The sequence below is a fragment of the Podarcis filfolensis genome (assembly GCF_964270895.1).
Source record: "Podarcis filfolensis genome assembly, chromosome: 14".
Taxonomy (NCBI): Eukaryota; Metazoa; Chordata; class Lepidosauria; order Squamata; family Lacertidae; genus Podarcis; species Podarcis filfolensis.
Genome location: NC_139616.1, coordinates 47,953,948 through 47,981,783, shown reverse-complemented (window position 1 = coordinate 47,981,783; position 27,836 = coordinate 47,953,948). Strand labels below are relative to the sequence as shown.

General features: G+C 48.2%; 1 protein-coding gene across 1 annotated transcript in view; it reads left to right on the top strand.

Moving 5' to 3' along the window:
- Positions 1–27,836, top strand: part of INTS1 (integrator complex subunit 1) — a 72,973-nt gene that overhangs the window by 33,684 nt on the left and 11,453 nt on the right. Inside the window, 17 exon segments of the mRNA XM_083585552.1 lie at positions 578–745; positions 1,876–1,987; positions 3,399–3,560; positions 4,188–4,334; positions 5,358–5,456; positions 6,305–6,429; positions 8,374–8,628; positions 10,451–10,610; positions 11,783–11,923; positions 15,310–15,490; positions 15,613–15,736; positions 16,492–16,622; positions 18,366–18,453; positions 20,498–20,724; positions 22,318–22,441; positions 23,000–23,133; positions 26,086–26,278. Coding sequence (XP_083441678.1) covers positions 578–745; positions 1,876–1,987; positions 3,399–3,560; positions 4,188–4,334; positions 5,358–5,456; positions 6,305–6,429; positions 8,374–8,628; positions 10,451–10,610; positions 11,783–11,923; positions 15,310–15,490; positions 15,613–15,736; positions 16,492–16,622; positions 18,366–18,453; positions 20,498–20,724; positions 22,318–22,441; positions 23,000–23,133; positions 26,086–26,278 — 2,571 coding nt within the window.

The following is a 27,836-nucleotide window of genomic DNA, read 5'->3' as shown; positions in this document are numbered from 1 at the left end:
TTTGGCCTGATCTCACAGCCTCTCATTAATAATAATAATAATAATATTTTATTTATATCCCGCCCTCCCCAGCCGAAGCCGGGCTCAGAGCGGCTAACAACAGTAAAATAATACAACATTCTGAAATCATTTCATTCTAAAATCAGTTCAAATCAGATTAATGGCAACCATTGGGCTAGAGTTCTGTGAGGATTGCCAAAGGAGGGGGTCAGGCTGTGCCCTGGCCAAAGGCCTGGTGGATCAGCTCTGTCTTGCAGGCCCTGCGGAAAGATGTCAAGTCCCGCAGGGCCCTAGTCTCTTGTGACAGAGCGTTCCACCAGATCAGGCCCACGGCCGAAAAAGCCCTGGCTCTGGTTGAGGCCAGCCTGACCTCTCTGTGGCCCGGGATCTCCAAGATGTTTTTGTTTGAAGACCGTAAGGTCCTCCATGGGACATACCAGGAGAGGCGGTCCCGTAGGTACAAGGGTCCTAGGCTGTATAGGGCTTTAAAGGTTAAATCCAGCACCTTAAACCTGATCCTGTACTCCACCGGGAGCCAGTGCAGCTCTCATGCCTTGTTTGCCCTTGACTCTTTCAGGACGTGGCCAGGCTGATTGTGGAACGGTCCACCATCATGACCCACCTCTTCTCAAAGCTCTCCTACAGCTCAGAGTCCGACGCCGTGCTGGTGGCCCTGCTCTCCGTCTTCTCCCGCTACATCAAGCGCATGCGCCAGAGCAAAGAGGGCGAGGAGGTCTACAGCTGGGTGAGTAGCCCTCTCCTTCCCCGCCGAGTCCCTGGAGGAGTGCCTGCCCTGTTACTCAGTGACCCCGTGCGTTACGGTCATGGGGGGAAGTCCTGCTCATCGTCCTGCCCGGGACAGAGGCTGGGAGAAGGACAGTGACATGAGTCAGGGCTTTCTTGGTAGCAGCCCCGTGTCTTTGGCATTCCCTCCCAAATGATTTGGTCTGCCTCCACAGAAAGGAATGTATCATTCCGTGTAAGTGTCTACAATTCACGTTCAGTGAATGAGGCTTCCATCCATTGCAGCATCGCAAAACAGTTTGTTTGAAAACCAATAGGGCACACAGCTAATCTATTTTGTTGTTGTTTTGGAGCAGGGTTCCCTGCGATTAGGAAGTAACTACGAGTTATGATGCCTTTATTGAATTGTGTCTTTGTTTTGAGAAATTTATTGTTGTTGTTTACTTTATTTATATGCAACTGGGTTTGATATTATAATGATTGCAATGCTTGTGATTTTTTTTAATGCTGTTGCGGTTATTGTGAGCTCAACATTTGTTGTTGGAAAAGCAAGATACAAATATGTCAAATGAAAAAAGAACTGAATACCATTTTATTTGTGCATGATCCAATTCCACAGTGTTTTATCTACCGTTGTTTTATCAACAACTACTGTGTTGGAGTCACTGTATTTTAATGATAATTGAATTTTCATTATCATTGCCTTAAATCTCTCTGAACTCCATTTTGGAGAAAGGGCTTGATATAAATCTATCAAATAAATAAATAACTTCACCCTCTATATTTATTTTGGTTTTACTCTCCCTTTTGGACAAGCCCTTGCAAGGCAGTTTATTTTTTTGTTGAAAAGCAATGAAGCAATGAAATAAATTGCATGTATTAGAAACAGGATTAGTTTTCTTTTTTAAATGTAAGAGCCAGCAATAAAAAGCTTTTTGGAGGTGTGTTTAGATAGATAGATAGATAGATAGATAGATAGATAGGATTGATTTAGAAATGTTCTCCCCAAGGAAGGGGCCAGGCAAGATTCTTAGGGGTGAGCATTCTGCAAGTGAGCAGCCGTCATTTTTCTCCCAACAGCGGTTGCATTTCATTACCCAATCTTCTCTCTCTGCCTCTGCCTCTCCCTAGTCGGAGTCCCAAGATCAGGTATTCCTCCGCTGGAGCACCGGAGAAACAGCTACAATGCACATCCTGGTCGTCCATGCCATGGTGATTCTGCTGACTCTCGGACCACCGCAAGGTGAATGATGGAGGTCATGTATTTTCCAGTGGATGCTGGATCTGCCTCTCTGCCCAGACTCCTTTGCCCTGGGCAGGAATTAATAGATCCATGCCTGATAGAGTCAAATGGAATGGGGAGCCTCTCCTTGAATCCCTGCAAAGCTTCTCTAAAAGGCCCTGTCTTTCTCCTGTGAAAGAGGAGAATCTGTGGAATGAAGCACCAATTGCAGATTTCAGTTCGGTGCTCCCGGTTTCTCTCCCCCTTAAATAAATCAATATAAGGTCCCTAGACCTTATAGGTGCAGAGGCAGGTGAGACAAATACCCGAGGAAATCTCTGATGCCTTAAGCAGTGGCTATATAGCAGTTTCCAGTGGATCTTCTTTAGCGATCTCTTGTAGCCGAGTAAGATTGTCCTTCATGAAGACGGTCTTAATAGTGAATCCGTAAGGCCAATTCTGGATCCACATGTCCTTCCACAGTGGAGACATAGGTTTCTGGGCAGCAGTTGATCACGGTGAGGGTTTGCCAAGCGTGACTTCCTCTTAGCAACATTTCTCCCTTGTGTCCTGAGTTCGAGTGTCTTCAAAGCCCACGACACCTTTGGTAAAAGATGTTCTCCAACTGGAGCGCTCACAGGCCAGTGTTTCCCAGTTGTCGGTGTTTATACTACATTTTTAAGATTTGCCTTGAGACAATCTTTAACCCTCTTGTTGACCACCAGCATTACGCTTTCCATTTTTAAGTTCAGAATAGAGTAGTTGCTTTGGAAGACGATCATCAGGCATCCACACAACATGACCAGTCCAACGAAGCTGATGTTGAAGAATCATCGCTTTGACACTGGAGATCTTTGCTTCTTCCAGTACACTGGCCTTAGTTCTCCTGTCTTCCCCAGTGATGTGTAAACTTTTTCGGAGACACCATTGATGGAATCTTTCAAGGAGTTGGAGATGGCGTTTATAAGTGGTCCGTGTTTCACAAGCATGGGATCTGAGCGCCCCGTGTGGCTTCTTCCCTGTTCAATACAACCAGCAGAAGCTGAGTCAATTCTGCCCATTGGCTTGATTTGCATAATGGATATAGAGGGCAAGATATATTTTTTGTGTGTGGAGGGGATGTGTGGGTGAAGTTGAGTAGGATTTTGCTGCAGACATATCTCTGGTGTTAATAGGGAGTGGGCTTTTGTGGGGCGGCTTCTGTGACCCTCTCTATGCTGTTTTTTAAGTTGCAGTAAAAGATAATTTGCCAGCTTGCTGCTCCCCCCCCAAAAAAGTCTTTTGTGCTGTTACCTCCCAAAAGCCCTCAACAACCCCAAAGGGGAGTTGTGGTCCAGAGCACCAGGAGGGCACCAGGTTGACGAAGGCTGGTTTGGGGTGTAGCAAATATGTGCGAGGCAAGCAAGATGACTCTCCGAACATTTATTTAAAGCCGGGGGCGGGGACTTTTGCACCCTGCTGGACATCTGGTTCCCCGAGAAGAAGCCCCTCCCCACCGCTTTCCTGGTGGACACATCGGAAGAGGCGCTTCTCCTCCCAGACTGGCTGAAGCTGCGCATGATCCGTTCAGAGGTGCCTCGGTTGGTGGATGCAGGTAGGTAGGCCGGCCAGCCTGGGGATATGGGAAGAGACGTCATTGGTGGCTTATCTGTTAAACTATCCTCCATACATGAAGTCACAGGAAGGGCTTGAAATACAGTGGTACCTCAGTTTTCAAATGCAATCCGTTCTGGAAGTCTGATTGAGTTCCAAAGCGTTCCAAAACTGAAAGCGGAAGCCTGAATATGGAAAACTCAAAACGGAGGCATTTACTTCCGGGTTTTCGGCATTCAAGTTCCGAAACGTTCAACTATGGAGGCGTTCGAAAACCGAGGTACCACTGTATAAGGAACGAATTACTGAAAGACTTAACGTTATCGGGGCTTAGATAATAAAAGTGTATGTGTTCTAAAACAGCTATTAAAAAGGAGTAACCAAAAAACATCAGGAAAGGAAGGGTGGGAAGTCAAGAAGGAATTATGTGTTTAAAAAAGCTATTTGATGACAAGAGTTTTGTAATATTTGTGGTCACTTCATTTGAGAGAGGGAGAGAGAGAGACGCCTGTTGAGTTATCTGTGACACAATTGGCCATGCACATAAGGCTCGGTGTAATGTGATTTTTGTGGGTTCGCAAGGAACTTGGAGTGAGCCGGTTCTGACTTGGGGGGTGTTTTGTCCCAGCTCTGCAAGACCTGGAGCCTCAGCAGCTGCTGCTGTTTGTCCAGTCCTTTGGCATCCCCGTCTCCAGCATGAGCAAGCTTCTGCAGTACCTGGACCAGGCCGTCTCCCACGACCCTCAGACTCTGGAGCAGAATATCATGGACAAAAGTAAGGGAACTCAGGGCTGCGGCCGTGGCCAGGGAGAGGATCCCCTCAAGCTCCATCTTTTTACTTTTTATATTGGGGGGTGGAATCAGTGATAAAAAAACTAAGTGATACAGGAAAAAGGAGAAAAAGGGAGGGGAGGAAAAAACGAATATGTGTATAAGAAAGAAAAAGACTCCTATATTGAATTTTTGTACAGTGGACGCTCGGGTTGCGAATGTGATCCATGCAGGAAGCACGTTCGCAACTTGCAGCACCGCATGTGCACACGCGCAGGTCGCGATTTGCAGCGTCTGCGCATGCGCAAGCGCCAAAACCCAGAAGTATCCAGTTCTGGTACTTCCGGGTTTGGCGCAGTGCGCAACTCAAAATCGCACAACCCAAAGCATCTGTAACCCAAGGTATGACTGTATATTGATTTTATTATTGTTCTTATTATTCAGCATCAACCTTCTGGGCATGGGTCGTATTATACGGGCAGGTTTGTTTGTGCGTATCATAATCTTCCCAACCTTCTGCCTTTCAGATGTTTTCGGCTTCAACTACCATCATCCCCTGGTTTGTTAGCAAGAGCTGATGGGAGTTGGAGTCTCAGTGGCATCTAAAAAGCATCACATCCACCAGCTCTTTCTTGCAACATTAAGCAGGGAAGGACATTTCCCCTCTGTTTTAGCTTTCCATGGGACACTTTCTGTTCCATTCAGACCACACCCACACCATACATTTAAAGTGCTATGATCGCACTTTGAACTGTCATGGTTTCCCCCAAGGAATTCTGGGAGCTGTAGTTTGTTAAGGGTGCTGAACGCGGCCAGCCAGATGTATATGGGAACGCTCACAAGCAGAACCTGAGCTCAGCAGCCATCTCTCCACTTACGATTCCCAGCAGCTGATCCTGTCCGCACAAGAAATTCCCTAACTCCAGCCTTATACAATTAACTCTAGTGCCCCCTAGTGATTGAACTGTATGACAACACTATCCACTGTCCCTGTTTTTTTTCTTTTTGCCGATTTGTTCTCTTTCAGATTACATGGCTCACCTGGTGGAGGTCCAGCATGAGAGAGGAGCTACTGGCGGACAGACATTCCACTCGCTGCTCACCGCTTCTATCCCATCTCGCCGAGGTATTCATTCATTCATTCATTTGTTCATTCTGCATGCTCTTACATGCCACTTTCTGTCACAAAGTAACCTCAAAGCTGTTTGCATAAGGTGCTCAAAACAGAATAAACAGAAATCCCAAAGTACAACTTTAAAGCCACAGTGATAAAGCCGTTACACTCAAGAAGCAGCACAAAAAAAGAGACCAAATGTGGTTTGGCAGCGACGGAGGGGGACGGCAAAAATGTCTTCTCTGTGTGGCGAAATTCCAGCAGTTTATTTCCTCTCTCTCCCCACATTTCTAAAAATTGAATTTTAGTAGCAGCAGGTGGCTTACAGAAATGAAACAAAAAATTGTTTTAAAACAGCCGGTTTTTGCAATTGCCAATAAAGAAATATAGAACTTAACTGAATCGGTAACAAAACACTCCAAGAGGGTGTGGTCTATGATTACAGAAGGCAACTACAACCGGGAAGGGCAGGGTATAAATAAAAATTTATTATTGTTGCTATTATTGCAACCTGATCTCGCAACCAGTGTGCTTTCTGTGCTGCCATCTTATCTGCCGTCCTTGACCTTGGGCTGATCAGATGTAGGCTTTCCAGCAACACTGAGTCTGTTAACTCTCTCCCAGTTCTCCTTCGCCTAACTGTTCACCCCCTGGTTCTTCCCAACTGTTTTCTGAACTATGTCCCTCTGCAAACCATTGTTCCAAATCTATACTGTCCCACTGCTCCTGGGAAGATTCAGGATCCTGATCAGGGGGAGGGGGAGGCTCCCACCATTCCTCCTCAGTGCCTCCCTCGTCTGCACGTGACAGGTTCTTGAAAAAGCCCCACTCTCAAGATTTCCCCATTATTTTCTCTTCAGACAGCGATGATTCTCCACGACCCAAAAGCAGCCTTGAGACTCCACAAGGGCAGGGCAGGATCCGCGCTTTGGCCCAGATCCGAGTTCTTGGTCCAGACGATGACTTCGCAGGCATCCTCCTTCAGGTAGGGACCCTGATCCTTACCCCCCCCCCCGGTCAGGAGCTTGTCCTACACTCAAGTAGGACCCTGGCAAGGACACATGCCCAACTGGCATGTTCTCTCCCTCCTGGTCTTTCGTTCGGGAGCTTTCTTCTGCCCAAACATCACAGCGACCAATGCCTACAGACATCGGCACACTTAGGGATCCGCAGAGTCTTTGCAGCTTGTGTAACAGACCTCAGCAACTCAGCATTTTGGCTAATCTACTTTATTTACATATAAACACACACGGAGCACTGCAACATCACTCCCTCTCTCTCTAGCATCAGACAGCAAAGAGAAAAAACAAAGGACAATAGTCCCACTTCACCGAACACAGGAACACAAATATCCTGTCTCTGTCACTTCTCACTCTGTGGAGTCAAAACATATACTGTCATGTGATAGACATATACTGTCATGTGATAGACGACAATCCCGTGATTTCAATCATGGAGGAGGAATTATAACATCCACAACCCGACTTTGTTTCTTAGGCTGCTTTGCCTGTTCTTCCACACTGTCTATCTCTCTCTGGCAAAACTGCAGGCAGTCTCCACCACAGAATTATTGTTTTGCTTATTTATTGCAGTTATTAGTCCCTTTTCTTGCACAAAAAGTGTCCCACAATGACTTACAAAACAGTACAAAATGTTAAAACCTTAAAATGCACGTGTGCATATAAGAGACAGGTCTAAGGCCACATACTTTGAAAGAGGCCACAAATATCTAAACCCAGTTTCTGAGCAAACATATTCCTGTCAACATGCTGGTTCTCTCTCTCTCTCTCTCTCTCTCTCTCTCTCTCTCTGTCTCTCTCTCACACACACAGACACACAAACACACACACATCCCATTATTCCCCATCACTCCATTTTTGTTCCTTCATTGAAACCTTTATTAGCTGTTCTTCAGCCTTGCCTCTCAGACCGACAAATGCCCTAAGGCAGTGAAAGACAACAGGTGATAGATTCCCTAAGACCGCAGTAACAAATGGCAACTGCTGAAAATCTGACATTAAAAAAATGGGGTGGGGGCCAGAACTTCATAATGGCCCAGGCAGATTTTTTTAAAAAAATTGGAACATTTTTATCTGGCACAAAACGGAGAACAAAGATGGTGGCAGGCTTCCATAGAGGGGAGTTCTACAGATGCGAGGCCGCCACTGAGAAGGCCCTGTGTCTTGTCATTGCCTGCTTAATTGCAAATGGGTATGGAGGGCAGAGGGATGTGGGTGGCGCTGTGGGTCAAACCACAGAGCCTAGGACTTGCTGATCAGAAGGTTGGCAGTTCGAATCCCCGCAACGGGGTGAGCTCCCATTGCTCGGTCCCTGCTCCTGCCCACCTAGCAGTTTGAAAGCACGTCAAAGTGCAAGTGGATAAATAGGTGGGAAGGTAAACGTCATTTCCGTGCGCTGCTCTGGTTCGCCAGAAGCGGCTTAGTCATGCTGGCCACATGACGTGGAAGCTGTACGCCGGCTCCCTCGGCCAGTAAAGTGAGATGAGCGCTACAACCCCAGAGTCGGTCACAACTGGACTTAATGGTCAGAGGTCCCTTTACCTTTATCTTTACCTTTACCTTTATGGAGGGCAGACTTTGGGGTAGCAAATGCCATGGGCAGATGTGGTTTTGGGTTTGAAAAAACCTTTTGCCCCCCCTTTCCTTCTCACTACCAGCCCCTTCCCAGTGGGTCCCTTGCCCCGAAACTCTATGCTTCCTTTTCTCCCCCTCTTTGACCTTTCCCACTGCACCAAGATCTGCAGAGACCCAGGCATTGTGACTGGGAGAAAAGGAAGCAAACATCTGCTCCTTTGATGCTCTGTGTTGCTTTTAAAATGTAGAAACCTGAAAACCCATGTTTTCCCTAGTCTGGAAGCAAATGCAGCTCCCTCGCTTATCTGACGCCTCCTTTTTTGTGCCTCGGGCAGCTCTTTCCGTTGACTCCAGATCCCCGCTGGCAGAACTCGAACCCGCGCCCCCTTTCCTTGGCTCTGCAGCAGGCGCTGGGGCAGGAGCTGGCCCGGCTCCGCCAGGGGAACGACGCCACGCCGGGGACCGCGGTGAAACTCCTGCAGGCGGTGGCGGCCCTGCTGAACTCTCCCCACGGTGGGGCACTGGTGATGGCGATGCACCGGAACCACGTTGCGTCTTGTCCGCTCATGCGCCTGCTGTTCCAGTGTCAGGTGAGGACGTCTGTCCGTGGAGGGGCCCAGGTTGTCATCCGAGGCTGCCAGGGTAGCTCAGTTACAAAACAGCAACAAACAAACCTATGGTCACGTAAAGCATCCTCAATAAACACACAAGGCTGTGTTCTTAGATAAATAAGGTATGCTATTCATTGTATCAAATTTCAACAGAAGTAACTCATAAAGTTCAACAGACAAACAAAGCAGAAGACCCAGTGGATCAGATCATTTTCTAGTCAGTTCATGCATAAGGTCCATCCGTGTAATGGTGTCTATTCCACCTGTCTGTTCATAAAGTCCAAACAATCCACATGAAAGGGTACTACACTTCCGCAAAATACATATGGTATGTACAGTTATTTATTGCTTGATATTATTTTTGCTGTAAAATGTGTGAGATCATGATAATTGTATTTATTTGCATTACTTGGTGCTTTAGCTACTGATGAAGCCCAGGACGGCGAAACAAGGCCAATATTCCGGAAATCCTTGTCTAGAATCTGTGAAAGGATTTTGTGGAAGCGTAATAACCTTTCATGTGGATTGCTTGGACTTTATGTAGAGACAGGTGGAATAGACACCATTACACAGATGGACCTTATGCATGAACTGATTAGAGAATGATCTGATCCACTGTGATCTTCTTTGTTCGTTTGCTGAACTTTATGAGTTACTTCTCTTGAAATTTGATACAATGAATAGCATGCCTTATTTTTCTAAGAACACGGTTATGTCTCGTGTGTTTATTGAGGGTAGCTCAGTTGGCAGAGCAGGAGGCTGTTAATATCAGGGTTGTGTGTTTGAGTCCCACGTTGGGCAAAAGATTCCTGCCTTGCAAGGGGTTGGGCCAGATGACCCTCGTGGTCTGAATTCTGCGATTAGGGCTGGGCAATAATATCTGGCTTTCAGCATCATGATATATCGCCAGCTAAATATCACAATATACTGAAATAACATGATGTCGGAAATAAGGATGGAGCTATCTAGCGGCATTGGCTGGCTTCACGGTTTTTCCTGCATCGTGATTTTTACATAGTACACACACACATTAGGGCTGGGGCAATGTCTCAATGCACTGTCAAAAATCGGTTTCATCATGGAAACAGTTTCATAATATTCAACACGGCGATATATCGCGAATCACGATGTGCGTTTGTGTGCTGTTAAAAATCGTGAAGCCAGTCGTTGCTTCTTTCATTATTCCTTCTGCCCCTGTTGCTCCACTATAAAATAACAGTTGCAATAATGTGTTAAAGGTAAGTTTAAAAAGTCTCCGTTTTAGACTCCTACGTAGTAGCCATTGTCAGGACATGACCCCGTTCACCTCTACATAGTTCCATCCTTATTTCAGACATCATGATATATTCGTATATCACAGCGTTCAGCCGGTGGTATATCAACGTTGAAAGCCAAACATCGCTCGCCCTAACATACGTCATGGTTCGCGATATATTGCCTGGTCAAAAATTACGAAACCGATATCACATTATGGGTTTCAGATGATATATCAATATATCGCTCAGCCCTAGCTATGATTCTATTAATCTATGATCTGTGTGGGTAGCTGGAGTCTGGCACGTACAAAAAACCAGGTGGTTGTTATTTCATATTAATTAATCTGTTAATTTCCCGCATGCCACCCTACCAAGCATTTGTGGTGCCAAAGGTGAAGGCTGCAGTTAGCCTTCTGGTAGCCCTGGCTTCAAGACCACCCTGGCGACTTAGCAGGAGGAGCAGTAAGCTCCTCTGGTCTGCCGTTCTCTTGCCTTGTCCCTTCGCTTTGTGTTCTGCCTGTAACCCCACCTGTTCCCTTCTCCAGCGTTCCGTTCCCCAGGACACGACCTTCTCCTCGCTGTTTTTCAAAGTCCTCATGCAGATGTTGCAGTGGCTGGAGAACCCAGCTGTGGAGGAAGGGCCTCTGCGGACCCAGCTCAAATCCTTCGCTGTCCAGTATTCCTCCAGACACCGGATCAATGACGGTAAGAGGGGCGGTTTAGGACGCCTGGGGGAGGACTTGCCACTGCAGGCTGCATGGGGCAGAGACCTTCCTTCGGGCTTATGCCAGCCTGTAAAACTGACAGGGTCTCACTCAGGGTGGATTTGATTTGAGGCAGAAAGGGCATCTATACAAACAGACTACAAGCTTCATCCTGGCAAGGAAAATACATTATCATACTCCACAGCAGGGTGGATTTGATTTAAATCAAATCAATTTAAATCATGATTTAAATCGCTAGCCAGTAAGATTTGATTTAAACTTGATTTAAATCTCTCTTTTTTTACAGAAAGACTCATTCTTGCTGGTATAATCCTAATATTTACACCCAGATGAAGGTTTCCTGTTTGGAATAATAAAATTTCAGAGTAGTTTTTACAGTTATATCAAAAATTACTGATTTGGTTATACTATTAGAAATACATTGACAGATAATTATGAAATTGTGGTGAGGTTTAATAGGTTTACTGTTTATATTTGGACAACTTTGCCGCGGTACTTTATTGGAAGGAGAAAAATGATCATTTCCTCACTAACAATTTAAACAATTTATTTAACTAAAACAATAACATTATAGCATATGTATCCATGTTTGTTAACTGATGTGGTTAAACAATTTTCTAAAACAAAAACCTTAGACTGAGTTTTAGCACACATGAAAACTTGAAACAAATCCTTATAGCCTCTGGACTATAATGTAACTTAAATAGCAAACTATCTTTAGAAATATTTTTCCTCCAAAAGTATTTTATTTTAAAAATCCAATTTAATTTTTTTAAAAAAACCTGATTTAAATTTTTTAAAAATCCAGTTTAAATTTTAAAAATCTGATTTTAAAAATTTTATTTATTTTTTTAAATCATTGATTTATATCCAACCTGGTCTCACTGCTGCTAGCAATCGTGCTGCAGCATCCTGCACTAACCACACCTTGTATTTCATGGGCATAGGAGGCCCCACACATAACTCAGAACTGGTTCCTCCAACTTGCGCCAGCTCTCCACGTTTATCAGGCAGAGGCCTTTCCCATCAGCTGTGACCTTGTAACAGAAGGTGGTAGGAATCGAACTCGGGCCTGTCTGTAGTCAAAGGGCCTGCGCAACCACTGGGCCTGGCTCCTGAGCCATCCTTTATTTCATCTCTTCTCCCTGGCAGTCCGCGGTGGATTCCTGCACCTCGCCGAGGCTCTGGCTTTCCGCCGGGACACTGACGTCATCGGCCCGACCGTCTGCGCCATCATCACCACCTTGAAGTCTGGGGAGAAGTATAACGTGGAGCCTGAGCTGGTCAGCAAAGGTAAGACCCGTCTCCTCAACCCTTCCTCTGATCATGGATGAAGCAGGGACTCCACGGGCAGCTGGGAAATGGGAGTTCGGGGCCAGACGAGGGCTTACTCTTTCCTCCAGCAATTACCATATTTTTTGCTCTGTAAGACTCACTTTTTCCCTCCTAAAAAGTAAGGGGAAATGTGTGTGTGCGTCTTATGGAGCGAATGCAGGCTGCGCAGCTATTACAGACGCCAGAACAGCAAGAGGGATCGCTGCTTTTGCCGCGCAGTGATCCCTCTTGCTGTTCTGGCTTCTGGGATTCAGAATATTTTTTTTCTTGTTTTCCTTCTCCAAAAACTAGGTGCGTCTTATGGTCTGGTGCGTCTTATAGAGCGAAAAACGCGGTATGCGTCGTTTGGTGCAATTATGTCCTGCCTCTCTTCTCGGTTGGGATTCAAGGCAGCTTTCAACATTTAGAAACGGCAGTACAAAATGCACTATTGTAATACGATTAGTATCTTATGCAAAGGTTCAGATTTGAGGGTTTGGCCTATATGCGAAACTGTGCATACTTTTTTTTAATTTTTCAAAGATCTTTATTGAAACTTAACATATATACATAATAACCAAAATTCCCAATGATTCCCTCACATAAAATATAGTATTTAAATTACAACAGCTGCATAATTATACACTTAATTATAAAACCCACCACCCTACTTCCCTCCACAGCAATTCGACTTCCTTATATTTCTTTCTACCTTTTCCTTCTTTCTTTATTGGTTTTGTTATTGCGTACATTTTTTATTCTAAGCCTATTAACATGTAATTTTTAGAACAATATTTTGACATATAATCTTTGAAATACTTCCACTCCATTCTTAACTTTTGATTTGATTGATATCTTATACAGTGGTACCTCGCAAGACGAATGCCTTGGAAGACGAAAAACTCGCAAGACGAAAGAGTTTTTCGTTTTTTGAGTTGCTTCGCAAAACGAATTTCCCTATGGGCTTGCTTCGCAAGACGAAACGTCTTGCGAGTTTGTTTCCTTTTTCTTAAAACCGCTTGAAGAGGTGCTGTTGCGACTTGACCGTGCTTCGCAAGACGAAAAACTCGCAAGACGGAAAGACTCGCGGAACGAATTAATTTCGTCTTGCGAGGCACCACTGTAATTGAGGTTAATTTTGCCAATTCTATATACTCACTTAATTTACAAATCCACTCTTCCTTTGTTGGTGTGTCCTGAGATTTCCATTTAGTAGCAATCACTACCCTGGCAGCTGTTGTTGCAAATAAAAAGATTGTTTTTTTCATATGTGGTATGTCTTTGCCCACCAACCCTAACAGATGAGCTTCGGGATTTTTTATCAAGGTTTTTTTTTTAGCATTTTCTTAAGTTCCTCATGTATTATTCCCCAAAACTTCTTTATTTCCTTGCAGCCCCACCACATGTGAATTATCTTTTTTATAATATTTTTTATTAATTTTAACATATACATTATAAAATGTACCACAAAACTTATCACTTATACAATCTTTTTAGACTTCCATCAGCACTTCTGATGATCCACCGTTTTAACCACTTCTTATGCATTTCTTAACTTTAGCCTTTACATCTCTTAACAAATCATCCTCCCCCTTGTCCATTTTTACAATACTTCTAATCATACTCCTCACAAAACTTCTGGCAACCCTACAAGTGTCGTCTGTTCTTCACAATTACTTTTCAAATAGTCCGTAAATTTACTCCAGTCTTCCGTGAATTTCTGGTCCCGCCGGTTTTGAATCCTTCCTGGTGGTTCAGTGGTAGAATTCTCGCCTGCCACATATGAATTATTGTTCCAGGGCGAAACTGTGCATACTTGAGCTGCCCTCTTGGAACCGCCACTGCATGGGCATCCTTTCAGCTCTGGGATGTTCTCATGAGACCTCACAGGGCTGTCTTGAGTTTCTATGAGATCTCTCGCAAGATCTCGCACGACTGTCTCCAGGCTTGCAGAGCAGGTGACCCTGGAGGACCTTGCCCAGAAAGCAAATTCAAGCGCTTAAAAGCTCTTTTTTCCACCGGGAAAACCTTGCATGCATTTAATTTGTACGATTTCAACCAGCCAGCCTTGCAAGATAGAAATCACACAAGTTAAGTGTGAAGTGCAATTGTACTGAAAATACTTTTTTTAAAAAAAATGGTTGAAAATGATAGTTAAAATACATCACATTCAGAACCAGCTGCGGGAACGCCAGAGCAATGCTGTAGAACAGAGCGCGAGAGGCAGCGGGGATTTTAGTGTCACACAGAGCGCCGCTGAAATCGGAGAGCCCAAAGGCTGCCATTGCTTGGCACCCAATGCATGAAGTGCTGAGAGTCAAGGAGTGTGCAGCTACTTCCTTTCCTCGCTCAGTCCGTTTCCTGCCTTCCCTAGCTAGTTCTAGCTAAGATTCTCCTGTGCACCTCCTGCAGTTCCTATTCCTTGTTTTTCTGTTTTCGGTTGCCTCCATCCATGGCACAGCTTCAGGGACAGGTCACGCTCTAGATCAGCATTTCTCAACCTGTGGGTCCCCAGATGTTGTTGAACTACAACTCCCATCACCCCTAGCTAGCAAGGCCAGAGCTCAGGGATGATGGGAGTTGTAGCCCAGCAACATCTGGGGACCCACAGGTTGAGAACCGCTGCTCTAGATGCTGCTGGGCTCCGACTCCCATCAGCCCCCAGTCAGCAAGGGATGATGGGAGCTGTAGTCCGGCAGAGTCTGGAGAGGTCCTCAGGTTCACAGCCTCTGCTCTGAAGGGCATTTAGTGCAAAGGTTTTAATCCAAGTCCTGAGAGAAACGACCACCTTTTTCTGTGCCCGCAATTCCGCTCAGTTTCTTTAAAAAAAATATATTTTTATTAAGCAATTTCAACATAACAAATTATCAAATCATATAATCACATACATTATTTCCCCCCTTTTTCCTGCTCCCCCGTTCCATCCCTCCCTCCCTCCCCCACCCACCAGCTCCTCTCTCTGATTTCTCTGCACATATTATTCTCTGCATGTTATAAAATTATACATATCCTTGCATTGTCTATCTTACTATGTTATCAACCAATAAATTTGTGTATGTTTATTCAAAACCTGCCAAGGAGTCCAGTTCATTTTGTTGACTTTTTAGATAATTTGTTAAAAGTTCCCCTTCTTCCTTAAAGTCACAGTTGTCCTTGTCCCGCAGTTTGTATGTCAATTTAGCCAGTTCTGCATAACTCATCAATTTTTCTTGCCACTGTTCTTTCATTGGGATTTCCTCATTCTTCCATCCTTGTGCTATCAAGACTCTTGCCGCTGTTGTAGCATACATAAATAAATTGTTTATTTTTCTTGGCTTCCGCTCAGTTTCTTAACTGGCTTCTGTCCTTTCCCTCCATTTTGCCAGTCCTTCGAGGCCTGACAGAAACACACTCGCCATACCTGGAGGAACTGCTGGCTTCCCTCTTCTCGGTTACCATGGAGATGCCATCCTGCTTCCCTGCCACGGGGCCCATTTCCGTGGTGAGCTCGCTGCTGCTCCAGGACAAAGAAGAGACCCCCGTGAAGAAAGAAACCGAGAGCTGCAGGTGAGCTGCTGGCTGGGCAGGTACCATCTGCCCTCCTTAAGACCTTGACAGGCTCAACCAGCTGCCGGCTGCCTTTCCTGTCGGTATTTTTCAATATCACTTTCCTCATTTTCGCCCGCCAGTGCCGAAACCTGCCAGCTAGGGCCTTCCTCTGGCCTGTTCATCGACTGGCTGGAGATCCTGGACCCTGAAGTGATCAGCAACTGCCCAGATCTCCAGCAAAGGCTGCTCTTCTCCTGGAATAAGGTGAGGAGCCATCAAGCCTAGTGTACCTGTGACATCAGGTGGCATCTCCAGCTCCCAAGAGCTGAAATTGCTGAAGAGATCCTAGTGGGGGCTTTCTTCCCATGTCCGGAGCTGCGGTCAGGGGCTGGACTGAGGAGGAATGGTGGGGGCCGCCACCCCCTTCTTCTGAACCTTCCCAAGGGCAGGAGGGCAGTATAGATTTAGAAAAGCGGTTTGCAGAGGGGCATAGTCCAGAGGGGAAAAGTTGGGAAATACTGGGTGAGGACCAGCTAGAAGAGGAAACACCAGGAGAGAGAGAGAGAGACGGCAGATTCAGTGCCCTTGGAAAGCATTCCTGACCTTTGCCTAAGACTAGGCGGGCTCTGAGAGTGATAGAACAGAAAGCACAAAGCTCAGATTCCCTGACTTAATGGGGACAGAGGGGGTAAACCTTTACTGGGAGCAACGCCATTTCTAGAGAGACATTCATTCCTTTGTCTCTCGCTGTGATTATTAAAGAAACTAACTGGTAAGAATGCTCCTTTCGTTTGATCTGCTTCTTTACTGCCACCGGGGGAGGGATCCGATTCCCCGAAGCCTGACAGCTGCGCAAGCTTTCCTTTCCCTTCATCGCCCTCTGTGGCTTTGCCTCGTCTTCGTCTCTTTGCCCCAAGTACTCCCTTGTAGCTCAGTAGCCAAGCAGCTGACTTGCAAGTGGAAGATCCCGGCTTCAATCCCATATCCCTCCATAGTTACCTTTCCCCTTTTCCTTTCAGGATAATGGCTCTTCCGAATCAGAGCCACCCTCTTTCCGCCCATACCTTTTGGCTCTCCTGACTCACCAGTCCAGCTGGACCACGCTGCACCGCTGCATCAAGATCCTGCTTGGCAAAAGCCGAGAGCACAGGTGGGTCAACCCAGAGCCTCTTTGGGTGGCTTCGCTAATTCATAAAAAGTGTATCTGTATCGCTGCATCATAAAACGTCATGGCGACATACAGCATCGAAGCGTAAAGCGACAATACAGTGGTACCTCGGGTTAAGTACTTAATTCGTTCCGGAGGTCTGTTCTTAACCTGAAACTGTTCTTAACCTGAAGCACCACTTTAGCTAATGGGGCCTCCTGCTGCCGCTGCACTGCCGGAGCACAATTTCTGTTCTCATCCTGAAGCAAAGTTCTTAACCTGAAGCACTATTTCTGGGTTAGCAGAGTCTGTAACCTGAAGCGTATGTAACCCGAGGTACCACTGTACAGTCATACCTCATGTTACGTTTGCTTCAGGTTACGTTCTTTCAGGTTACGTCCTGTGGTGATCCGGAAGTACCGGAAAGGGTTACTTCCAAGTTTCGCCGCTTGCGCATCCACAGAAGTGCTAAATCACGCTTTGCGCATGCGCACAAGTGCCAAAACGCACCACACACCTGCGCAGATACGGTGCTTCAGGTTGCGCTCTTTTCATGTTGCGAATGGGTCTCCGGAATGGATCCCGTTTGCAACCAGAGGTACCACTGTATAGATAATAGTGTTTGTCAGGTGTGCAAAGAACCACTGACTCGCATGGCCTCAGGTGCAATGCCAGTGATGCTTGCAGGGGACTCTGCTGCTGTGATGGTGACACAGCAAGGAGGTGAATATCCCCCCCCCCTCACAAAAGCAGGAGTCAGTGCAGTGTAGGAGATTTTTGCTTTAGCTAGATTCTTGCCCTGCTTTAGCTGGGAAAGGGCTCATTCCCAGCCATCATGGACTGGCTAGATGCAGAGGAATGGCGGAAGGCACCAACTGGGGAGCCCTCAGGGGAAGAAGGCTCAGAGCCAGGGGAGTGGTGGGACACCGAGAAAGAGGGAGCAGACTGGGAGGACAAGGTCTCGGAGGCTGAAGAGACGACAGGGCTTAGTGAGCAGAAAGAGGCTGTGTCAGAGAGCAGTCCAGAATCAGAGGCAGAGGCTTCCCTTGGTCTCCCAGAACCTGCAGAGGTATGAAGAGGTTAGAGCAAAGGCAGACAAGATGAAGGAGTCTCATATTGCTTGGGAAGGACCCTGGGGAAGAGGAGGCTTGGTCAACGGTGGGAAGGCAGGAACCTTCAGTCCTTGCAGCTGCCTCTTAGTAGCAAGTTCTACCAGGAAGAGTTGAGGTGCTCACTAGGTCTAGAACCTCCTGGAGTTGTCTTGTTTCTTTGAACAAAGAGTTAACTTCACCGAAGCTGTGTGAGCTGCTCCTGGCACCCACTTTCCAGTGACCTGCAGGTCTTGTTTCATGCCATGCACACAACCTCTTTCCCACCTGGGCATTGAAATGGGCTGGTGGTCCCTGCAGCCGCCTTGCAGCCGTGATTCCTTATGCCCTGGGGAGAGAGGAGGGGCATGCAGTTGGGAGGAAACAGATTTCAGATGGAAGAAACTTCCCCCCCAACCCAGGTTTAATCTGCCAGTGTGTGTGTGTGTGTGTGTGTGTGTGTGTGTGTGTGTGTGTGTGTGTGTAAGACTGTGTATCAGGTTTTGGGGAGAGCAGTTGATGGTTGTCAGATGGAGACAGACACAGCAGAGTGATGGAAGTGGATTCCAGGTTCTGCTCCCTGGTTTTTCCCAAGTTGGTTGTGTGCCTTTTCCCCCTCCTTTTGATTTTGCACACCTGTGTTTATGTCTTCACTTAGATTTGACCCAACGGCGTCCTTGGATTTCCTCTGGGCCTGCATTCACATCCCTCGCATTTGGCAAGGACGGGATCAGAGGATACCTCAGGTAATGAGCTGCTTTCTCTACTGCGCAGCTCGGCAAGGAGAAGGTGCCTTCCCGTGGCCTTCCTCCAGACATGGTTGGATTCCAGCTCCAGTCTGCCCCGGGCAGCATGGTTGGTGATCAGGGATAATCAGAGCTGAAGCTCAACGAGATCCGGAGGATGCCACGTTCCCCGTCCCTGGCGTGAAGGGGGTGCACTTTTCAAGTCAACTTGTTGTTGGGCGGTTGGGGCATAAGAAGGAAGGAAGCCTTGCCAGGCCAAAAGGCCATTCTCAGTGATCCTGCACAAATGGATCCAAAGAGCCCTGCAACTAAAACCCAGGGTCCTTGCCTGACCGCAAATGTGAGCCCACAGATGAGCTCCTGAAGGTGGCTTAGTTCCCCTCCTGCTCTGGAGGGTTGGACTCAAACCATTGGCTTCCAGTTCCAACAAAAAAGATTGCAACTTAACACCAGGAGAGTAGGAGCTGTTTGACAGTGGAATGGACTCTCAGAAGGTTGTGGACTCTCCTTCCTTGGAAGTTTCTAAGCAGAGGTTGGATGGCTGTCTGCCATGGATGCTTTAGTTGAGATTCCTGCATTGAAGGGGTTGGACTAGAGCATGGGTAGGCAAACTAAGGCCCGGGGGCTGGATCAGGCCCAATTACCACCTAAATCCGGCCCGCGGACAGTCCGGGAATCAGCGTGTTTTTACATGAGTAGAATGTGTCCTTTTATATAAAATGCATCTCTGGGTTATTTGTGTATATAGAGAGACTAATTCAAGCCTTAGTCAGAGGAAATGGCCACTCTCCAGGTGCCCGGCTTGGATTCCTTGTTGACCTCCCCCGTCAGCGACTCCCGGCAAGACAAGGCGAGATCTCTATCGGCGATTCTTCCCAACGTGAGAAGAACACACCATCCCTCCTCCCTCATTCCCAGGGAGGGGAGAGAGACAGACAGAAATGTATTTACATGCCTTTATTTCTGTCTTTCCAGCAGTACAGAGAAAACGTGTCTGCACTCTCTTAACACCAACAGCAGAGAGAGAGTAACTCCACCCATGTACTTCCAGTACAGGGTCATGTGACACTCTGAGCTAACATCCGGTGCTCAGTGCACAGAATAGACTGTCCCCAAAACATCAACATCCTGTTTGGCTTTCCAGCCATCTGGAGAACTCAGCAGCATTGCTCCTTTTTCGTAACAATTTGTGGGGCATAGGAATTTGTTCATCCTCCCCCCCCCAAAAAATATGGTCCAGCCCCCCACAAGGACTGATGGACAGTGGACCGGCCCCCTGCTGAAAAAGTTTGCTGACCCCTGGACTTGAGGACGCTTGGACTGCTTTCCGACTTTCCAATTATATATGATTCCACTGTTGTTCCACTGTCAAACAGCTCTTACAGATCTTAGATGTTGGACTGCAACTCCCAACCAGCCTGTCTAATGGTTGGGTTGATGCTGCTGGAGTCTATGACAACTGCTGGAGGGCACCAGGTTGGCTACCCCCATTGTAGACCACTTTCACAGGGATGGGGGTGGTGCTGTGGTCTAAACCACTGAGCCTCTTGGACTTGCCAATCAGAAGGTCAGCAGTTCGACTCCCAACAACAGGGTGAGCTCCCATTGCTCTGTCCCAGCTTCTGCCAACCTAGCAGTTCGAAAGCACGTCAGTGCAAGTAGATAAATAGGTACCGCTCCGGCGGGAAGGTAAACGGCATTTCCATGCACCCTGGCTTCTGTCACGATGTCCTGTTGCGCCAGAAGCGGTTTAGTCCTGCTGGCCACATGACCCGGAAAACTGACTGTGGACAAACACCGGCTCTCTTGACCTGAAAGCGAGATGAGCGCCGCAACCCCATAGCCGCCTTTGACTGGACTTAACCGTCCAGGGGTCCTTTACCTTTTTACTTTAGACCACCTCCCCAGCCCGCTAGTTGCAGGAAACCCAAATCAGGAGCAATCCCAAACAGATGGCTGTTGCTCTGCTGAGATACCTATTTGTGTTGGGAATTCAAAGTCCTGGATTGCCTTTGTTCACATCCGTCTCCAAATTGCATCGCAGAAACGGCGGGAGGAGTTTGTTCTGCGTCTCGAGGCCCCTGAGCTGATCAGCCTGGTGGAGCTGATCCTGGCTGAATCGGAAACCAGGAGCCAGCGCTCTGGAGAGGCCTCCAGCTCCGTCACCCAGTCCCGCCTGCCGCTCCTGCTCAGCTGCTGCCACGGAGATGTCGAAAGCATCAAGAAAGTCGCCGAATACTTGACAGGCTGCATCCAGCAGTGGGGGAGCAGGTGAGGCCTCGCTCGGCTTTGGGAAAAGGCACACTTCGCCATGCAAGATGGGTGCATCTTTGTTGTTGTTTGTTGTTTAGTCGTCTCAGTCGTGTTCGACTCTCCACGACCCCATGATCCAGAGCATGGCTTGGAAACTCTCACTTTCTCCTCAAAGCTTCTCCTTTTTTATGTCCATGGAGTTTTCTTGGCAAAATACTGGAGTAGATTGCCAATTCCTTCTCCAGGTGGATCACATTTAGTCTATACTCTCGGCTATGACCTGTCCATCTTGGGTGGCCCTGCACGGCATAGCTCACAGCTTCTGGGAGTTATTCAAGCCCTTTGCCACGACAAGGCAGTGATCCACGAAGGGGTGTGTCTTGCACACATTTAAAGCGGCTGAAATTGCACAAATTAAACACACGAGAGGTTTTCCTAGCACAAAAAGAGCTTTTGAGCTCTCTACATTGGCTCCCAGTACGTTTCCGAGCACAATTCAAAGTGTTGGTGCTGACCTTTAAAGCCCTAAATAGCCTTGGCCCAGTTTACCTGAAGGAGCGTCTCTCATCATTCTGCCCGGACGCTGAGGTCCTGCGCCGAGGGCCTTCTGGTGGTTCCCTCACTGCGAGAAGCAAAGCTACAGAGAACCAGGCAGAGGGCCTTCTCGGCAGTGGCGCCCGCCCTGTGGAACGCCCTCCCATCAGATGTCAAAGAGATAAACAGCTACCTGGCATTTAGAAGCCATCTGAAGGCAGCCCTGTTTAGGGAAGTTTTTAATGTGTGACATTTTAATGTATTTTTAGTCTTTGTTGGAAGCCGCCCAGAGTGGCTGGGGAAACCCAGCCAGATGGGCGGGGTACAAATACTAATAATAATAATAATAATAATAATAATAATAATAATAATAATAATTACATTGCTTGCCAGGTGAGTCCCTCTTGCCACGCTGGCTCTGGAAGGCTGGTGATGGTCCTGCAAGATCTCAAAGGACAGCCGTTCGAGATCTCACAAGCGTATCCCAGACCAGTGTGCTGAACAGGTCTTGCCCACTAAGCAATGCAGAGAGCTCAAAAGCTATTTTCACGCTGGGTTTCCCGGCTCTGGGAAGCTAGGGATGCTCGAGCATACACATTTCTGTGTCTACATGGAACCCTTGGAACTGAACCCCCTGCATAAGATCTAATTGTATGGGACAGCTTTTGGCAAATGCTGAAGACGCACCTCTTTTGAAGTACATATTTTTAAGGACCCTCCTTATTTCTTAAGTTGTTTTATGTTGTGCTTTAATTGTTATACCCCTCCCCCAGGACCTTAGGGGGCTCAAGATTGGAGAAAAATGCTCATAAATCCTTGGCAACCTCAAAAAGTCCCTCTGGAAGAAACATGCACTGTTTGTTTCCATTTCTTTACTCTCCACGTGTTTGCAGGGATTTATCTGGTATCCCTGAGGACTAGCGGCTTGCATTTTACAATAGCTTATTCCGGTGAAGCTGTTGGGTTGGCATTGCCCAGTGAAGGCAAAGCTGGGGCTATGAAGCAGATACAGTTGGTAGAATTGGAAACCCCTCTTTGATGGCTCAGTAATCTCCTGTCTCTTTTTTTCTGTTTCAGCTCAATGGGAAAACATTGCCAAGATCTTCTCCTGCAAATCTATCTTCAGCTGCCTGAGCTCCTGGTGCCAGTCCCCGGGACCCTGCTTTCCACCGAAGGGGCCACCGACAGCAGCACCTGCAAAGTAAGGGCGGGGGGGAGAGAAAAAGTCTTCAGAAAAAGCTTGGACCCTCCATTTTCCTCGGCCATTCCAGCACAGGCACCCGCCAGCTACACAGTTCACAAGCTCAGGAAAGCTTCCCTCTGGCAACGCGTTTGAGAAATCCTAGTCGTGATTTCCACTAAGTGATTTATTTGCCTACCCGCTGGGTGGTGACCACCATCTCCACCACCCCCAAAAAAGAGTGTCAAACGCTTGACCTTCAAAATGTGACCTGTGTTCTGATTGTCCCCCTCCCCAAAAAAATAAAATAAAAAGCACCCAGTAACTTTCACCCAGTCCAACGTGAATCGAGAGAGTCTTTGGAAATGGGTTGCGGTCTCAAACCTTTCGTCCCTTGTGTTCCATCATCAACCCTAAGGAAACGATCTGGAAACCTGCCATTGACCACCTCCTCTTGGGGAGACTGGAAGTCTCTTTGCAAGTTGGGAGGTTGGAAAAGGTAGATTTAGCGCATTCAGTCCATTTCAGGAAGTGTTTGAGCGCCTGGCCGATGCTTCGCTCTTCTCTCTCTCCCTGCAGCTTGACGCCCTGGTCCACCGCTTCATCACCCTCCTTGCCGACTCCAGCGATTCCAAGACGAGCGGGAGCCGCCTGTGGGATGCCAACATGGCGTGTCGGAAGCTGGCCGTGGCCCACCCCATCCTCCTCCTCAGGTTCTGCTCAGCCTGCGTTGCTTCAGGAACTTTTACATTATCTTTATACCCAGTGCTTTTTTTTTCTTCCTGTGTGCGTCAGCTCTGCAGGACACCATGTCCCTCCAGCTGGTGTACGCTGACACCCAGGGAGGCTTCTTCCCCGTGCATCAGCTCTGCAAGCCACCATGTCCCTCCAGCTGGTGTACGCTGACACCCAGGGAGGCTTCTTCCCCGTGCATCAGCTCTGCAAGCCACCATGTCCCTCCAGCTGGTGTACGCTGACACCCAGGGAGGCTTCTTCCCTGTGCATCAGCTCCGCAAGCCACCATGTCCCTCCAGCTGGTGTACGCTGACACCCAAGGAGGCTTCTTCCCTGCATGTCAGCTCTGCAAGCCACCATGTCCCTCTGGCTGGCGTGCACTGACACCCAGGGAGGCTTCTTCCCCGTGCATCAGCTCTGCAAGCCACCATGTCCCTCTGGCTGGCGTGCACTGACACCCAGAGAGGCTTCTTCCCCACGCATCAGCTCTGCAAGCCACCTTGTCCTTCCGGCTGGCGTGCACTGACACCCAGGGAGGCTTCTTCCCCGCTCATCTGCTCTGCAATCCACCATGTCCATCCAGCTGGTATGCGCTGACACCCAGGGAGCCTTCTTCCCCATGCATCAGCTCTGCAAGCCACCATGTCCTTCTGGTGGGCATATGCTGGCACCCAGGAAGGCTTCTTCCCCGCACATGAGCTTTGCAAGCCACCATGTCCCTCCAGCTGGCGTGTGCTGACACCCAGGAAGGCTTCTTCCCTGCATGTCAGCTCTGCAAGCCACCATGTCCCTCCAACCGGCATGCACTGACACCCAAGGAGGCTTCTTCCCCGCACATCAGCTCTCCAAGCCACTATGTCCCTCTGGCCAGCATGCGCTGACACCCAGGGAGGCTTCTTCCCCACACATCAGCTCTGCTGGTCCGTGAGTTAGAGGTGCAGCCCTGATTATACGCCCCCCAGGTGCCAAAATGTGAGCTTTCTCCACTCCAAACCACAATCATCCTTCATAACTAACAACAATACGGATAGCAAAGCACTTAGGGCAGTGGTTCTTAACCTGTGGGTCCCCAGATCCCTGAGCTCTGGCCTTGCTAGCTGGGGTTAAGGGAGTTGTAGTTCAACAACATCTGGGGACCCACAGGTTGAGAAAGGCTGCCTTAGGGGGAAGCAATGTAGCTCTGTGGCAGAACACCTCTTTGCATGCGAGAAGGTCCCCAATTCAGTCCTCGGCACCTGCAGGCAGGGGTGGAATTAAGATCACCATCTGAAATCCTGGAGAGCTGCTGCCAATCCAGTGGACATCACAGAGTTAGGCATGCTAAAGGTTTGACTTGAGGTCTAAGGCAGATTCCTGTTTAGATCAGCCCTTTAGTCTGAACGGTGAGGACTGAAAACTTGCTTTGTTTATAGGCTGCAGCACAGCAGCAGAGCACCCGCCTTGTAGGGAGTGCGCTGCAGCCATATACAGTGGTACCTCGGGTTACATACGCTTCAGGTTACATATGCTTCAGGTTACAAACTCTGCTAACCCAGAAATAGTACCTCGGGTTAAGAACTTTGCTTCAGGATAAGAAAAGAAATCGTGCTCCGGCGGCACGGAACAGCAGGAGGCCCCATTAGCTAAAGTGGGCTTCAGGTTAAGAACAGTTTCAGGTTAAGAACGGACCTCCGGAACGAATTAAGTACTTAACCCGAGGTACCACTGTAAACGAGAGCAGGTGAGACCAAGAGTGGGTCAAGAAGGCGGTTTCTGCAAGCGTTGAGGAGGGAAGTGAGAGGCAGATGGGGCTCGTCCGCCTGGGAAGGGAGCCCATCTAGGAGAGGAAAAACTCTGACCCTAAACCTCCACTTCCTTGTGGGAAGACAGTGCTAAGGAGTAAACCCTGCACAAATCTGGAGTGAGTCCCTAAGGCGGTTGAGGGGCACCTTGTAAGCCTCCTTCCGGCAACTCCTGCAGCCCAGCTGGTGCCAAACGTGTTGCTCTGCTTTCCTTTGGACCCCATCAGCGAGGCCAAGAGGGGGATGTTATTATCTGGGCAGCCCAGGACCCCCTTAGACATTGCCCAGGCTTGCCCCCAAGGGGCTCACTTTTGTAGGAATGATCGCTGGGTGTGGAGCACACTCCCCACCCGCGGGCAGCCTCAGCTGCCTGCACGCGTGACCTTGGAGTGCGGAGCACACTCCCCCTCACAGATAAGGCCACAGCTGTCTGAACATCTTGCCCTCTGTCTAACCTTTTGCGGTCTCAGTCGTCTGCGGTGTCCTGTCTGTGACCTTTGTCTCTCTTCGTCATACATTGTGCAAGGGGAAAATGACGCGGTGGAAACAGGTGCCAAAGTAGCTTTGTACCACCCCACGATCTCGGGACTGGAAGATGTGTAAAGGTCACAGCCCAAAATGTACCTGCCTGAGTTTGCATATTGTGTCAATAAAAGGAGGCTCCACAGAGCTGGCCGGCAGCTTGCTTGCAGCTCACCTGCATTATCAACTCCTGCCTTATGTCCTTCACTTCAACTTTGGTGCTGCAAACACAGCAGTTTGACTTCGCCTGCGAAGGGGTACAGTGGTACCTCGGGTTAAGTACTTAATTCGTTCTGGAGGTCCGTTCTTAACCTGAAACTGTTCTTAACCTGAAGCACCACTTTAGCTAATGGGGCTTCCTGCTGCCACTGCACCACCACCACACGATTTCTGTTCTTATCCTGAAGCAAAGTTCTTAACCTGAAGCATTATTCCTGGGTTAGCGGAGTCTGTAACCTGAAGCGTATGTAACCTGAGGTACCACTGTACTCCATTGTCTCTTGAGACAGGCTAAAGGATGGGAAGCCCAAATCCAAAACTCCTTCAGGAAGAGGGATCAAAGAGTAAGTTCTTGCTGCCTGCTGCATATACATCCTAAGGCGTCCGCTCTCCTCCCTCTGTCCCCAGGCACCTGCCGATGATCGCAGCCTTGCTGCACGGACGGGTCCACCTCAACTTCCAGGAGTTCCGCCAGCAGAACCACCTCACCTTCTTCCTCCACGTCTTGGGCATCCTGGAGCTCCTGCAGCCGCAGGTCTTCCAGAGCGAACACCAGGAGGCGCTGTGGGACTGCCTCCTCTCCTTCATCCGCTTGCTTCTGGTAGGAGAGGCTTTTGGGGCAGAGAGGTGGCCATACTCTGGTGGGGGCAGGAGGGGGGTTGCCAAAAAGCTGGGTGCCCTGCAATCTTGTGGCCTTGGGGGGGGGGGGAATGCACCCATCACTGTGAACACAGCTCCTGGGGTGAGCAGGCTCTAGGCTTGCAAGGTCAACTTTGCTTTCTGCTGTTATTTCTTTGTTTCAGGGGTTTGGGGAACCTCGGGCCCAGCGGCGAGATGTGGCCCCCCAGGCCTTTCTACCTGGCCCTTGAGATTCCACCCAGACCCTTCCTAATACAGTCACACCTCAGGTTGCGTTTTTTTCGGGTTGCAGACTGCCGAAACCCGGAAGTACCGGAACGGGTTACTTCCGGGTTTCGGCAGTCGCGCGTGCGCAGAAGTACTAAATCGCGCTTTGCGCATGCACAGAAGCACCGAATCACAACCCGCAAGTGCGCAGACGTGGGTTGCGAATGCTGCGGGTTGCGAACGTGCATACCACACGGATCACGTTCACAACCCGAGCGTCCACTGTAATAATAATAATAATAATAATAATAGCCTTCTCAGTAGTGGCGCCTGCCCTGTGGAACGCCCTCCCATCAGGTGTCAAGGAAATAAACAACTATCTGACTTTTAGAAGACATCTGAAGGCAGCTCTGTTTAGGGAAGTTTTCAATGTTTGAAGTTTTATTGGATTTTTGCTATTCTGTTGAAAGCCGCCCAGAGTGGCTAGGGAAACCTGTTAGCTAGGGATGATGGGAGTTGTAGTCCCAAAACACCTGGAGGGCCGAGTTTGCCTATGCCTGTTTGATGGATGTGTATTTGGTATTGTATCTAATTTACATTTGTAAAATCAAATAAAAATGATTCTGAAAAATAACAATCAAACCTCCAGGGAGGGAGATCCTGTTGCACTGTTGAATGTCAGTGTGGTGTAGTGGCTAAGAGCGGTAGATTCGTAATCTGGGGAACCGGGTTCGCATCTCCGCTCCTCCACATGCAGCTGCTGGGTGACCTTGGGCCAGTCACACTTCTCTGAAGTCTCTCAGCCCCACTCACCTCACAGAGTGTTTGTTGTGAGGGAGGAAGGGAAAGGAGAATGTTAGCCGCTTTGAGACTCCTTCGGGTAGTGATAAAGCGGGATATCAAATCCAAACTCTTCTTGCTGATGTTTAGTTGGACTCTCCTTTCTTGTAACTGGAGCAGGAGAAAACCAGCTCGTTCGCCGAGTTCTTCACAGTGAGATCTTGGAGAGCATTTATATCCAGCTAAGGCCAATGTGACATTCCTTTGCTGGTAGTGTTGCTTGAATGGCAATGGGTGGCTCTCATTCCTTCAGCAAGTGGTTGAGGCCAGACTCCCTGGGGTAACCAGAAGTTGGAATGGCCAGAGTGTTACTAGGCTGGTCTCCCCATTGTCTTAATGTTCTTCCTGGGAGGCCGCCTCGCGGTGGCCCTGGGCTCCCTGGCTTGATAGCAGAAGTTGAGGTTCTTCTTCCCAGCGACTCCGCCCTTAGAACACCCTGGGTTACGGGAAAAGGACGAGCCTCCAGGCTGCTT